Raw genomic sequence first — 15401 nt, 5'->3', positions numbered from 1 at the left:
AATCCAAAAGCAAAATAAAACAAAGTAGATATCCATCGCTCATAATATCACATATCCAATACATAACATCGCATCACATCAGATCACAGCTGCTCCTCTTCATCAAAATCATCCGCCCCCAAAAGCTCATCCTCATCATCAACGACATGCGTATAATCGCCTCTCCTCGCAGCAAATGATCCCCGAGTAGCATAAGGTCGTTGATATCCTCCTCGTCGTTTAAACATTCCCGTCCCACTTCGCCAAAGACTAGTTAAAAGCAAAGGCAAAGCCTTCGCAACAGCAACAACACCCGCGATTATCGCGACGGGAATGGAAAGGGCTGATTCTTGATTTCGCCAGACAGAAGCTGATCCCTCGCCTAAGCGGATTTGACCGAATTTGCTATCCCATCGTGTATACACGAAGTAGCCGAATGCTGCTGCGGCGGCGATAGGAATGACAATCGCGAAGAATAGGCCTGCGCCGCTGATTCCGTGCTTACGGTCGAATTCTTCTTGCTTGTTTGGACAGGCGTGCATTGTTCCTTTGTCCATGTCACCTCGATCGCCGCCTTGACAAGTTGTTTGTGGTAAGCGACGGTACCCGGTTGGTTCGTAGTATTCGATTAATTCAGGGTCTTCGGCGCAGGCGAGGCTGTGATCTGGTTTGGGTAGTCCTGGGACAAGTCCACAGCTACCATCCGATTGGATCTCATAGTTATAATCACTGGGTTGGTTAGTATATTATTACATTCACTGTTTCCTGTTTTTTGTGGTTGCGTGCTGCTTACCATTCAAAATCTGCGCGAGTACAAGTGCAGTTATTGGCAATGATATGAGAATGAGGTTCACGCCAATTCACCCAACACTCAGCATCAACCTTTTTGATATGATACTGTTCCACATGTCCGAATAAGCAATCATCCTCTTGGAAAGGGTGTTTCGGTGTCCAAAGATCAAAGTCCTTGCTTGCTTCAGGTGAGTCGATATCCGCACAGGTTCGACTCCATAGACCACTAAAGTCGAGGTTGATAGTAGCCAACTTCGCCGAGGAAGATTTACCCTCTCGACCCCACAGAAGGAATTGCTTCGATGTATCTGATGGCACGGTAGAGATGTCTTCGATTGTAATCTCTGAATCAGTGAATTGGTATTCGTTCCAGGTAGCACCACGATCCAGACTATAGTAGATGACTTTAGTCGGCTCGAGTTCACGGACTAACACAATGACAGAGCCAGCATCGCCAAACTCCCACATGTATCGACCTTTCTTGACCTGTTTCCAAGAGATACCACCATCTCTGCTCAGGAAAGTATCGGCAGAATCGCCGCCAGTGAGGAATTCACCAACATTTCCAACACCAAGGAGGAGACCGATAGCAGAACCGGAGTAGAAAGTATCTCTCCAGTCACGACGCTCCGTATATCCATGAATATGCAAAGCACAGCTATCCGTACCACGACCTTCTTGAACATCACAATCGAACTTTTTATCTTCAACATCACGAGATGGAGGTGGAAGCAACGCCCATTGACCTCCATCGTTGTGTGTAGCGACAGAACGCAGTTTTTTCGATCCAGCCTTGCTCTTCACCTCATCTTTGTTCACGACGACATTGGCAATGGCTACACCCTCGAGATTGGCAATTCGTTCATAATCAATGTAACCCCTATCACTCTCACTCAGGCCCTCCAAGCTAGAGATGAAATAGGTACCGTTGCTGTTACTCTTGACCAGTGAGCCGAATTTCCGACCTTGTTCACCATTGGCTTCGACATTCATGAAAAGAGCATGTTTAGATCCCGGGACAGCGGTGTATTGTTTGACATCGCTGAATGCAAGGTTATGTGGGAAATGAGCCTGTGCGAATGTCGTACCGTCTAGACTGGTGCTAACATTCAGGAACTCGTGTTTCTCAGTCGGGTATGTTGCCACAACGAAGAAACCATCCATAGTCACGAAACGGGCAATATTATCGTATAGCACATCCCTCGGAGCCATCAAGTCCAGATCCGCACTACCCCCGTTGGTCACAAGTTGTCGGTTGTGCGTGACGATCTCATTCTCGTACTTCTCGCAGATAATCAGATGTTCTGACTCTTCGACGTCGGGTTTGTATCCGAAGACACATTGGCCGACTCCACTGACCAGCTGCTTCCAGTCATTGCCGGAGTTGGTGCTAATATACGCATCGAGAGCGCAAGGAGCGCCATCACTACCATCGCAATCGTTTGAGCCCATCCAAATGACCCAGTCCATATTCTTCTCGTGGAAGGCCAATGGAGCGACGTATCGGTCGACGTATTTAGTTGGTTTCTTACCCTCGTGGAACCTCGCTCCTCGATTGTGAGTATACCAAAGGCTCTTCTTTTCAGTCAGGAAATATGCGCTATCAGTGAAATGATGATGAGGAGTCATATCAATGACCTTCTCGTCTTTCATTTGAGAAGGCTGCGCCCATTTCTTGCCATGGTCATGGGTTACCCAGAGCTCGCCGCCGGCCGTTAGTTGGAATATGGTCTCGTCGTCTCCGTTGCTGCTGGACTGTCGTTCAAGGTAGAAATAGGTTGGTCGATTCGAGTTGAAAACATGTGGTTTGCCCACGCGAATCTTGCCATCGGCAATTGGAGTCCCCGTGAAATTTCCACAAGGTTGCTCCACGTCTTTGTCGAGATTTTCTCCTCCGTCTCGAATACATGTATCTCCGGGGATCAATCGCCAACCAGATGGACCGACGAATTTATCGCCGGGGTCTTTACACTTGCCTGAAGGAGCTGGCAGTGAAACTGCAGGCAGGCATTGCTTGCCATCCTCGCTGCGTCTGTAATTGTAGTCACATTCAAAGTCTTCGGCCGTGCATTTGCACTTCTCGGCTTTGGGGTGATCAATGGTGAATTCATTCTTGATGAAACATTCTGCGTCAGACTTGCGACGACGATAGATCTGCTTATGTCCCATCAAACAATCCGGGTCACCCTTCTCGTCCAGACGAGCGACCCAATCTTCGAAATCACTCTTCTCACACTTGCGCTCATGAAGTTCATCAAAGTCTAATTGGTAGACGTAATACTTGGGTTTCTTTGGTCATACCAACGAGAACAAACTTCAAGCTCGTGGAATCAGGTGTGGTCGTGATGAAAAGCGGTTTGATATCGTGCTTCAACTTGAGCTTCTCCCATTCTTTTCCATGGTTGATAGAATAGTGCACCTCGTCGGTGGCATCGCCGTCATCTTTCACGGCCACTATGACGCCGCCGTGGTCGCCAAACTCGAATCGATGGGGACCTTTCAGAGCCTGTCGCCAGGTCAACCCGGCATCGTCAGAAACGTAGAGATTGCCCTCTGAGTACTTTTCCAGATGGTCACCGGTGTTACCCACACCCATAACAAGACCAGGTGCTGGACTAGAGAACATACGTCCCAAGGCTGCCAACTCATGCAATTCCACGTATGAGGTCAACGAGTGAATATGCAAATCCTCGCCATCAGCTTTGAGGGAGTCAAAGGTTCGACCATCATCAAAACTGATCTTAGTCGTAAGTTTCTTCTTTTCGCTGCCGCTGCGGCTATCCTCGACCTTTTCCCAGTTTTCGACTGTGTTGACAATCACAATACCCTGAATATCGGCCAGTTTCTCAAAGTCGACATTGCCATAAACATTCCGGTTGGTATGCTCAATGTTCGGAGTGAAATAAGTACCATTCGAATTGGAGGTGAAGAGTACACCGACGGGATTCTCAGTCAAGGTCGTTTGCACATCAACCTGAATACTGTAGTTGGTGCTTTCAAGAATCGTATACCCATCTTTCTCCAGTCGATGTCCGCCAAATTCCGCTCGATGCCATTCCTTCGAATCATCGCTAATGTATAGCGTCTGCTCGATAGTCCCCTTCGATTGCAACGCCACAATAATATACTTCTTCACCGAGACCATGCGAATCTCCACACCAGCCACAGGCCGTCCACGGTCCAGATTGATTTCATTTCCACCATCAGCAAAGAAATCATCCGAAGCAATCAAACGACGACGCAAGAAGTCATCTAATCGACCATCCATCGAGCCAGTAACTACACACATCACCCTGTTGGCCAGCTTATCCTTAGACTCCAAATCCTGTCCGAACTCAGGCGTGCCAGCCGCCCAGGTACAATCGAAAGTAGCCTCTTCCTCGGCCAATCGCTTCACAGTCTTGAAATCATCCACGGTATAATATGCCGAGGGGATACACATCGTGATAGAGCAATCGCGTCCCATAAAGATAACCTTCTGCGGATCGGAACCATGAAATCGGAAGGGCGAGTTCTTCCGCGAGATATTAGGTCTCGTCTTGGTCTCGAACGATCGCCATGATTCTCCGCGATCTGTCGTGATCCAACCTTTTCCGTTCTCACCGAGGGCATAGGCGCGCTTATCATCGAATGGATGCGGAATGAGAAGTAAGACTGCCCCGTCCATACTACCATCTTTCCCTTTGATTATGTTCCATTCTTTACCGCCATCTGTGGAGATATATGCGTTTCGTGCGACGTCATCTTGGAAGAGGATTGTATTGGATCCGGCGAAGTAGAAGAGGTTATTTGGTTGACGGTCGAACTCGGATGCGTGGGCTTTTAGTTTATCTTTCCCTTTTGCTGTAGCTGGAGTGATTAAGAGAGCTAGAAATGTGGCTACTAGCAGCAGCCGAGGCAACCAAGGTGACCACCGAAGGATCATGATAGGCGACACGTCTGCATCGGACAGGCAACTGCGGAGAATAGGGAGCGGAGGAGTGTGGAGTGGAGTGGGAGGGGTGGGAGGGAGATGAGATGGGGATAAAACGTAGAAATGATCCGTAAAGATAGACGATCAAGATGATGGATTGTACAATTGTCGACAACAGTTGAAGAGGAGAGGAGAGAAGAAGAGACGAAGTGAAGCCGCGCCAGCTGTAGCTCGATGTCACGTGGTTTGTCAGCGGAACCACGTATACAATACACAGCAGAGTAGATTATATATTAATTAGATAATTAGAACAATTTAGAGCTGAGAATAGCAGCAGATTATCAATTGATCTTAATTTGATATGCTTAAATGAATGCTCAAATCTAGAATGGTACATATTCGGTTTACTGTATAACTGGACGGGTGATCGACAGCTCTGAGCCTCGTATAGCTCAGTAGAGAATAGTATGTATATACGAAACTATGTATATCAGCGTGTGGAGAACAGCAAAATAAGTGGATAAGCAGCCATCAGTATGAGTATTATGTACAGAATATTCATGCTTCATAGAGATCTATGATAGATGTAATACAAACAACAGAAGAACATGCAGTGTTATCCAATAATTAATATATGCAAAGAAGACTATATACAGGAAAAGCAATAACGATTGGGGATATAAAACAATACAACACACTCAGAAAACATGAAACTCTCAAACTCCTCCACGAAAAGTCCTCATACTACTACTACTGCACTGGTACACAATGTGTGTACTACAGGAGTACATAAATAGTGCATGTCTAGTACTACAAGGTGATGGATGGCATCACCTCCTCCTCAACTTCCTCCACATTTTCCTAACAACACCCCCCCTCCCCATCCAAATCATCCCAAATAAACTGCGTTCGGTCCGCAGGCGGTAATTCCGCAAGACGAAGCGGATCATCCATTGACGATGTCCCCTTCACTCCTGACTCTGACCCCGAGCCCGAACCCATAGCAGTACCACCAACTCCAGTCCCGGTCGAGCTAGAGGTAGTAGTGGTGGTAGTGGAATCCTCACGGAGATCCGGACGGGTGAGAGTCATTTTGAGGGTCATTTCTCGAGTTCCGGATATTCGGAGTGGAGTTTTAGTTTTTGATTGGGGGAGGAGGGATTGGCGGCGTTGAAGGATTGTTGGTCGATCTTGATTGTGTGATGGGTTTTGTTTTGCTGGTATTTGGGGTTTTCCTTGTGTTGCTGGTGGTGGTGGTGTGTAGGAGTCTAATGGATCTGGGGACTCGATTGATTCTCCTGGACTACCAACGACGGTACCATCGTCATCTTCGAAGAATGTTCCTGTGAAACTTTTGGCTGGTTTTGTTGAGATAGAGATAGACTCTTGTCCTGCCTCTCGATCCTGAATCTGATTCTCATCCTGATCATGATCCTCATGTCCGTCTTTCTGTTTCTGCTCTGGATCAATATTCTCTTTATATTGATCTAGAGCAGGAAATCCGAATTCAATCGCTTCGTCGAATTTCTGCGGAGAAGCGAGGTACACACGAAGTTTCAATCTTGCATCTGGATCTTGATAGTACTGTGCTGAGGGATCGATACTCGAAGTTGATGATTTAGCAGCATGGTTGTATCCATGACTACTTTGAAGACGACGGGATGCAGGTCTTGAAGTAGAGCGACGTGTGGAACGAGGCGATAAAGGTGAGAGCGGGGAGAGAGGGGGTAATGGTGAAAGAGGGAGAATTGATCGAGTTGATTGAATTGGCATTGATGGTGATGGACGGTGTTTAGCGTGTGTTGAGAAGGAGAGGGAGCGACGAAAGGAGGGGAGACGTGAATATCTTTGTTTTCTTGTTGCTGCGTCTGCGACGTGCGAGTGATATTCGTCTAATGATAGGTCGAGATCGCCATCTTCGTCTAACCAGCGGAAACTATCGTAGACGGATTGATCCATGTTTGGAGAGTCTTCCCAGTCTGATTCTTCTGACGAGGAATCGTAGAAGACGGTTGATATGGGTGCTGTGGAAGAACGATCTGAACGAGTTGTCCCACGAGATGCAGATGCAGATGCAGACCCAGGTCCAAATTCCCGGGATTTCGAGGGCTGTCTTCGAGAAAAAGCCTCGTCGGCAGAGTCACGAATAAGACTATTTCTGTCTCGTACAAGGCAGAATCGACGACGTTCCTCAGGCGAGAAAAGCTTTTGTTGAATCTTAGCGGGGAGAGAATGATAACATTGCGAATCTGCTTGAGCAATCAAAGCAGCAAGTTGTAAAGAGGTTGGTTTACGCAGACGACGAGTAGATTGCCAATGCTGTCTGGACTGGTGTTTATGATGTCTTTTCAAAGAATTGGAAGGAGAATAGGAACCTTTGGAACAGGTTGAAGGGGCCCGCCGACGGATGGGCCGAGCCCCGGAACCAGAACCAAAAGAATAGGAAGCGGCATTGACAGGATGGTTTGGCGTGGAGCAGGGATCGCTTTGGGCTAACCGTAAACGCAAACGCTCGGCATTCGAGAAGAACTGGTCGAGTCAGCGATGAACACTTGTGGGGAGTGGGGGTTGTGAGGGCCAGTAGATTGGTAGGTTATAGTGGAGGGAAAGTGGAGCACACTATCGAGCAACCCCTGAGCCACTCAATAATGCGTAGACTAGTGAATCATCGGGAGGAGGAGGAGGGAGAGTGGAGGATGTGAGGGATGGGCTGTGCAGTGCAGTGACTGTGTGATGGGATGTGATGTAGTTGATCTGGTTAAATGTGGTCATGGGACGAGGAAGCCCTACTTTTTGACGAACGGCGGGAGGAAGAGAGTCAAAGTCATCGGGGTGCATTTGGACAAATCTGCCTTAGCAGTTGATCTAGAAGAATAATCGAGTGGAGTATTAATAAAAAAGTACAATAAACCGTTTCGATTGATGGTTTATTGATTTCGCTGCTTGGCTCGATTTCACTCAGTGAGTCGATGTAACAGCCATGAACAATGCAGCATCAACAACAACCGATGACAGAAGCGAGGAGCTCTAAATAAGAATGCGCGACTGACACTGTACTCGACGATAACGCACAGACAGACCTGTCAATGTGGAGCGATGTGATGGGATGTGATCAGTCGCGAACGGCTGATCTAACGGTGGAACAGGTGTTCGGAGTACGGTGATACGGTACTACAGCAGCACAGCAGCAGCAACGGATGATGAGTATTTGTATCGATTGACATTTACAGTACGATTGAACATCCATGAACTTAATATACAGTAAGACTGTCCCTTTAATTAAGATGTTCTGAAACTGTCTGATATGAGTTACACAGTCCAGCCTTGCTGATACTTGTTGTTCAGTACCGCAAGGGATAACCCTAACTCTTCAATACTGGGTAAGTTTAATTAATTAACTTTCGATTGTAATCGCGATCGATGTGACATGTCAAGATTATGTAGTACCCAACATCGTAATACAGCAATGTACTGTACAGCATTGACAGTATCTCCAAGCTATATACTACGCGCTGACCCGGCGCTAAATGAAACTAATCATAAAAGATAAAGAAAGAAAGCCTGACTAGCAAGCTAGCAGCTAGCAACACTAGTAAACGGATTTACAAGGATTCGAAATTAGATTGTGAAATGGTTAATTATGTCGAGTTTGCGAGACCGGAGTACCTAGCTCTTGTAGAGTACACAATATGATGTATCAAATTCACAAACTTGAACTACAGATCGAGGGGTAGTAGACCTGTCAATTTGTTGTATCCCTTCGTAAACTACATATGTAGGCGTATAATTTGCTGGCTTTGACGATAGAATACCCCTAGAACACACTAATGCATGAAAGATCCGGTTGTTTATTCCTCTGATGTACTCTAGTGCGAGTGATAGATTTACTGACAAGTAACAACACATCAGTGATTTAGTGGATTCAGTGGATAATACCTGTTACAGTGATCTAGACACAAATACAATGGGAGTACTATGTCTTGTGGGAGTACATACTGAGATTGAGACTATCTAAGTAACTATTCCCGAGTAAGACGTATCCTTCTGATCTATTCCCTCCCCATCCGCTACAGAGCATTAAGAACCTGCTGCATAGCAAGTGTATTTGAATCCTCTCTCCTGGAAACATAAGCCCGAACCTCTTGAACACTAAGTTTAACTTCCTGCCTCGTAGACGAAGACGCAGAAGCAGAAGTTGATGTCGAAGATGATGCACCACTAGCTGCACCTCCACGGATTCGCTCCCGTAATGCCTCCACTCCAATCACGAATAGACTGCCCACTTCGAGAAGTACGTCCAGCGCACCACCCGGTCCTTTAACTTCTTCCTCGATGTCCCATGATCGAAGTAGATCGGAGTATTGAGTCATATCTTTGGTTACCATTAATCCGCCGGGACCACTGACGGGGAATCGTTTGAAGTGTTCGAGGAGGAGAGTGCGAGTGCGCATGGCGATTTCTGTTAGGACGTGGCGGATGTTTGCGCCACTGTGTGGAAGGGAAGTTTTAGCGATGGTGTGGAGGCGGGATAAAAAGGTGCATATCGAGGCGCATGTCTGTAAAAATAATACACGTTAGTATTAATCGAATAGGGGTTCGCGTTAGAAAGGTTGGGACAAACCGGCGTTTGTAACATTTCCAGCCATGAGGCATTATCTGTCTCGCGTGGTCGAAAGTCATTCTTCTTCTGTCCTGACAGAAGACGGCCCACCCACGCCAATGTTCCTTCAATAGTCTTCTGCTGAATAGTATTGATTTTATCTTCTATGCGCGATGTCGTCTGACTCGTGCGCTTCTCCATATCCCGTCGCGTGGTGATGCTGCCAGCCGCCAGGGGCAATAGTACTGCATTAACGCACATAACCATTAGCGTAGTAATGCTGATCGTCGTCCGTACGGATGGAAGATATGCGAAATCGGGCTCGTTTTTACCAGACTCTTGCGATGTGGCTGCCTCCAGGGCGGCGTCTAGACAAACATCGATGTAGCCATCGCCCATTGTAATTAGAAGTACGTTGAGCATTGCAGAGACATCTTTGTGGGTGTCGGCGTTGACACTCAACTCGAGGCCTCGTCCCACGGCTTCAGCGAGCCATTTCAGCATTCGTTTCACGTCGCTAAGACTTGGTTGTCCATCTTCTTCGGTGAGTTTAATTTCTGTCAATCGAACTGTTTCGGGTACCTCGCCCAGTTTGGCTACTTGAAGAAGCATTCTTCGCTGGATTGGGGACACCTCGGGGGAATCGAGTCGGCTGATAAATGCATCGCGCGCAGTGGACAATAATTCAGTTCCAGGTCGAGATAGGGAAGCCATGAAAGTGGTGGCGGCCTTCTTTCGCCGAGCTTGGTATGTAGTGAATTTGAACAGAACTGCGTTGTAGAGTTCTTCCAGTGTTCGTCGCTCGCGTTCAATATATGACGATCCAACAAAGTAAGGAACAAACAATTCTTCCAACTGCTGATCCAAAAGAAGTGCTGTCTGCGACGAGATGGTCTCGGGGTGCTCGGTCAATCCATGTGCTTTGAGATCATCGATTAGGGCACCGATATAACCACGGGAGCTCTGCAGACACCGTAGAAATGCCAACGAAGAAACACCACTGGCTTTTTCCAAGACCATCTCCAATCGCTGCTGAATCGACTGTTGGAAAACTCGCTGTAAGAATTTACCCAATACTTGCTCGTAGTAAGGGAATGCCCGCCGGATAATAGCTGATTCTTCTTGAACCACCACCTTCACCTCATCCAGAAGAGACTGAAGACTCGGCTCTACACCAGGCAATTCAGCATCGGGGTCAGCCATACGTTCCCAAGATTCTGCATCTCCACCAACTTCCTCTGTAACCAGTTGACTTCGATCGATGAAGAATTGATGCTGATTGACAAACAACGCGATAACACTGGCTCCGCCATTGAAATCCTGCAATACCGTCGCACAATCCTTCATACCATCAAAATTAGCCTTGCGATAGAAATCGTCGAATTGTTTCAAAAGATCTTTCTCGAGTGTTTCGGAATATTTCTCAATAACTTCACGCGTATTGCGACGCGGTGGACTTCCCTCTCGACTGACATCTTCCGAAGAGGAATTCGCAGAACTCTCTCCATTGGGTGTATTTCCATTACTTTTCTTCCCACTCATATTCTCCTGCCAACTCTGTGGATCCAGTCTCTGGCTAATACGCAGTAATTGTCGCGCGATATGAGCAGAGCGTACTTTCGCCTCAGCTGTTCCGGATCGTCGCAGATTCTCCAGTAATGAAATCTCCCCGCGATTACTGACTCCTTCCCAGCATTCTAGTAGGAAATGCGCATCTAAAGCGCGACGACGTTGTCGGTCCAATTCTTCTAATCGCTTTCCCGTTTCAACGGCCATATTCCCTGTTCCTGTTCCTGTTCCTGTTCCTCCCGGGCCGGCAGATAAGCCCGCGGTTTCTAGACCACTACCACCATTCAATGAGGTGTCCAGTTGTTGGAATGACTCGATGGTTTGGCGGAGTTTGCGGCCGAGAGTGGTCAGGTTTTGAGAGTGTTGCGCTTCTGCGCGACGGACGGCGGCGGAGAGCTCATTTTCACGAATTTCGAGATCTCCAGAGAGGTCCGCTAAACGGTGTTGAGCATGTTCAAAGGTGCGAATGAGGGGTTTGGGATCGAAGGGTTGATTGGTGGGGGCAGTTGTAGAGGAGACTGTTGAGCGACGATTGGAAATGGCCGTATCGGAGAGGGATTCAATGAATTCCTTGACTATAAAATCGCGACTGGAAAAGTCCTCGAGGGTGAAGCTAGGACCTTTGGGGAAGACGGAGCGGGGGATGGAGGAGGATGAATTTTCGGGGGTCATTGTGCTAGCAGCACAGACTAGGAGGGCTAGTCGTTACGTGCATATACTTCGTGCATGTGCAATTGGGAGAGCGTGTGTACGGAGAGAGTGTAGAGAGTTGTGTGCAGAGAAGAGAGAAGAGAAGAGAAGGGACGTCGAGGTGCGGAAGTTGAGGGAATCCGGGGAAGCAGTCATGTGAGCAGAGCAGTATACAATCAGTAATTATATTATAGTACAGTATAGTATAGTAATATTATATACAATTGATATTCTATACATTATACATGTATCCAATATATATTCTGCTCTATCTCTGCTCTTTCTATTCTATTTTAATAATAATTTGCCAGGCTAACTTGTGATACTATTATACAGCACTAGGCTGTGCAAGGCAGAAGTATACATAGTAGAGCACACGTAAACCATGTACGCTACTATAAATACTCAATAATAATATTATACCTCTGTCAACTGTTCATTATATACTCATTATCTCTAATCTACTCAATCTATTATAGTATAATATTATACTATACTCAATACTCTACTCTAATATACTATACTGCTATACTCTACTGAATACTCGCTCAGGTGACTTCCCGCTCCACTTCCTTCCTCTCCTCTTCTTCTCTTCTTCTCTTCTCTTCTCCTCTAAACACCACTGCATCACAACATGCCCACCTCAAAGCGCGACATCCGCGCTCAAATCCGCGACAAAGGAGAAAATCTCTCCCCAGCAGATCGTGAAGCCCTATTAAAACCCTATCTCCCCGATCCCGCAGATCTATCAACATCCCGAACTCGCCGCCGAAAACTCCCTCGCAAAACCCCGATACGCACCTTTATCAAGTCGCAAATTCACCGTCTAGCATATGCGCTCACACACATTATTTTCGGTATCGTCGTTCGTCTGATTCAGGCTTATCATGCCGTGGTAGATCGCATTCTTGCTATCGTGTATCATCATCATCGGACGCCGGAGTTGATTCGGAAGGATGTTCGTGGATTGAAGAGGATTCCGGAACATCTTAGTGTTGTCCTTACGCTTCGGACGGAGGATGATTCGTTGGCGGTACTTATGGATGAAGTTGCTGAACTTGCGGCTTGGTGTACTTGTTCCGGAATTGGTCAGTTAAGTGTATATGAGAAAACTGGTAATTTTTCCCTTCCCTTGTGTCTACACTGTGCTGTGCTGTGTACACTTTGCTGTGCTATGCTGTCCCATGCTGACCATGCTGCTTAAGGCATCCTCAAATCATGCATTCCAGCTCTCCACCAAATAATTTCTACAAAACTCGCTTCATATCATGGTCCTTCTCAACAACCATCTCTCAACCTCTACGCACCACACCACCCCGTTCACACCAGTAATACAGAAAATGGCACAACTCTTTCTCTCCTCCTTTTAAGTTCAACAGATGGTCGTGAGACCCTCGTCGATCTCACAAAAACCCTCGCCGAAATGTCGCAGAACGGAAAACTTTCACCAGAGGATATAACGCCTGAACTAGTTGATGCGGAAATCACCGAAATCACCTCGTACCCGTTGCGCAGTAATGATGGTGGTAGTGCCGGGGCTAGTTTGTTGAAGGCTGAACCTGACTTGTTACTTGTTTTTGGGCCATATTTGAAATTGGATGGGTATCCGCCGTGGCAGATTCGATTGACGGAGATGTATTGTACTGGTGATCGGAGTCATGGGTTAACGGGCTATGGAGAGGCGGTTGAGTATCAAGGGTTTATGAGGGGATTGTGGCATTATGCTGGGGCTCAGATGAGATTTGGGAGGTAGTTACCAGTCGAGTCATCCTGGGGATGATGATTCAGTAAAGAGATTATTGTTGATAGTATCAACTAGTAATCGGATTGCATGGATAGCGTGTTGTTACTGTCTATATTTACCAGCGAATTGCTGATTTATACTAGTAATATTATTATGTGCGAAAGACAGTTTGAATACCTATACATCCTCCAGTATATAGTACGTTTGGAGTAGTATTTATACCCGATCTTCTTCCATTACCACTTTTCTATATAAGTTTGGCAAATAGGAAATATACTTGATGTAATATATCCATCCTATTTCTGATTTATGTCTTAAATTATACATCTTGAAGATGTATAAGTTGATCTGGCCGTGTATAATGGTATTGGGAAGTGTGTAGTTTTTATTCCATGAATATTGTCCGCACATGAGTGGTCAAGAGCTACACTAGGTATGATACCTATTATCATGACGAAATCGGCTCCATTAATCATCTATTATGGTGTAAAACAGTTGCATTATAAAGTTGAAAATACTATAATATTTGTAGATCTGGGAATATATGACTATATCTTACCCAGTGTAGGTATAAAAAGATACTTCAATTCTGCATCACATGCATGGATATATACAGACAGCACTTGGTTTCGTTAATTGCTAAGATTGTCTTATCTACAAAAGATCTTTTCAATTTATATCTATCAATCTATGTAAAACCATTGTATCAACAAGTAGTTTTCCATAGAGTTGAAAATTGTCTAGTTGATATGTAAATGAATATGAGAAAGCGAGTGTTGGTATAATTTCCAATGTAAACTAATATAATTATGCTAAGGCTAACCTGGTATCAAACCATGCCATGCAGATGCAATGCGAAAAATGTGCAGACTCCAATCCAAATCATTATCCAAATAGTATCCATACCATACCATATCCCATCATATCTCATGGCCCAGTGGCCCAGTAGCCTCGACAGTGCAGTGCAGTGCGTCGAAGTCGAAATTAAGAAACCATCCTATCATCCAAAGACCAAGATTCCCACGGTCTAACACAATCCAAACACCGAACTATTTCCACGCCCGTATCTGAAATACCCTCCACAGCACAAGAAGAGCAGATCTTTCGTCTGGATAGGTCTTCGTATGAGTGTGGGTGTGGTTGGGGTAGAATTCCTGGACATGAGTCGCTGTCACAAAGTCGGAGACAGATAAAACATGCTCGTTCATTGCAGAGATCACAGTCTGCGTAGGCGTCTAGGACTTGGCGGGTTGTTGGACGACGGTGACAGATGTGACAGGGGCGTAGGGCTGCGGTTGATGTGGTGGATGTGGAGGGGTATGGGATTGGGACGAGGGTTTTTGGTGAGACTGGGGGTGAATATGGGTCTTGGGGAGTTGCGTATATATTTGGGGAGAGGGATGATTGTGAGAGGAGGTACGGTTGTTGTGGTTGATGAAGCTGATGCTGGTGCTGATGCTGGAGGTGGCGGCGTTTACGGGGAAGACACCTCGGTCTCATGTTTAGATCTTTGTCCGTTGGTTGTTCGAGGGGATGTCGATGGTTCATAGATAGGTCGTAGTTGGTGTGGTCTGTCCTGAATGGCACAAAGGAGGTTCTAATGAGTGGTGAGTGGTTAGTGAGTGGGTGAGGAGAAGTTGGGGTAAACAGTGTCACATACGGTCTTGGGAGAGAGTCTTCATTTTCACGCTTGCGTTTCCTCCAGGCTATGGAGTCATCTGTGAATCCGGGCATGTGTGATTCAGATGAGGAGCTTCGATTAGCTCGATCTGTTGGAGGATGCTGTTAATCAAACAGATGCGATTCTTTTGAGGAGAAAAGAAGGAGAATGTAAGGCAGAATGTTCACCGCTTAGGCGGTCAACAATCTCGTACAAAGAGGAGTATAAAGAGTAGAATAAAGGGGTCTGGGTTAAAATAGAATAAATGAATCATTGAAGAGCATGGAATAAGATGGAATAATAAATTGGAATTTATAAGTTGAGGCGTCAATGATGAGGTATTCTAGTAATATAGAAAAGGCGTTGGTAGAGCTGTCACGAGTAACTAGCATAAGATACACCGTTTGTATATGGTAACTTTTGGATATCATGTATGCTCTCTTGATCAGGTAGT

General features: G+C 46.2%; 5 protein-coding genes across 5 annotated transcripts; 1 reads left to right on the top strand and 4 right to left on the bottom strand.

Annotated features, from left to right (window-relative positions):
* Positions 1–83: 83 nt before the first annotated feature.
* On the bottom strand, positions 84–4696 carry N7469_006614 (vacuolar protein sorting/targeting protein 10; the record flags this gene model as incomplete). The annotated part of the gene is made up of 3 exons (XM_056645532.1): positions 84–708; positions 773–3051; positions 3077–4696. The coding sequence occupies 3 exons, from the start codon at positions 4694–4696 to the stop codon at positions 84–86; spliced, it is 4524 nt and encodes a 1507-aa protein (XP_056498973.1).
* An 849-nt stretch (positions 4697–5545) lies between these two features.
* On the bottom strand, positions 5546–7522 carry N7469_006613 (uncharacterized protein; the record flags this gene model as incomplete). The annotated part of the gene is made up of 2 exons (XM_056645531.1): positions 5546–7213; positions 7316–7522. 2 exons carry the CDS (start codon positions 7520–7522, stop codon positions 5546–5548), a joined length of 1875 nt encoding a protein of 624 aa, XP_056498972.1.
* Positions 7523–8751: 1229 nt separating this feature from the next.
* Positions 8752–11525, bottom strand: N7469_006612 (exocyst subunit SEC10; the record flags this gene model as incomplete). Its single annotated transcript, XM_056645530.1, has 2 exons — positions 8752–9240; positions 9306–11525. The coding sequence occupies 2 exons, from the start codon at positions 11523–11525 to the stop codon at positions 8752–8754; spliced, it is 2709 nt and encodes a 902-aa protein (XP_056498971.1).
* A 652-nt stretch (positions 11526–12177) lies between these two features.
* On the top strand, positions 12178–13296 carry N7469_006611 (ditrans,polycis-polyprenyl diphosphate synthase; the record flags this gene model as incomplete). The annotated part of the gene is made up of 2 exons (XM_056645529.1): positions 12178–12631; positions 12749–13296. 2 exons carry the CDS (start codon positions 12178–12180, stop codon positions 13294–13296), a joined length of 1002 nt encoding a protein of 333 aa, XP_056498970.1.
* Positions 13297–14271: 975 nt separating this feature from the next.
* N7469_006610 (uncharacterized protein) lies at positions 14272–15021 on the bottom strand (the record flags this gene model as incomplete). Its single annotated transcript, XM_056645528.1, has 2 exons — positions 14272–14884; positions 14948–15021. The coding sequence occupies 2 exons, from the start codon at positions 15019–15021 to the stop codon at positions 14272–14274; spliced, it is 687 nt and encodes a 228-aa protein (XP_056498969.1).
* Positions 15022–15401: the final 380 nt, after the last annotated feature.

Source organism: Penicillium citrinum (assembly GCF_028827155.1).
Source record: "Penicillium citrinum strain IBT 23319 chromosome Unknown utg000006l:1.0-3011923.0:1.0-3012962.0, whole genome shotgun sequence".
NCBI lineage: Eukaryota > Fungi > Ascomycota > Eurotiomycetes > Eurotiales > Aspergillaceae > Penicillium > Penicillium citrinum.
This window is presented reverse-complemented; position numbering and strand designations above follow the sequence as displayed.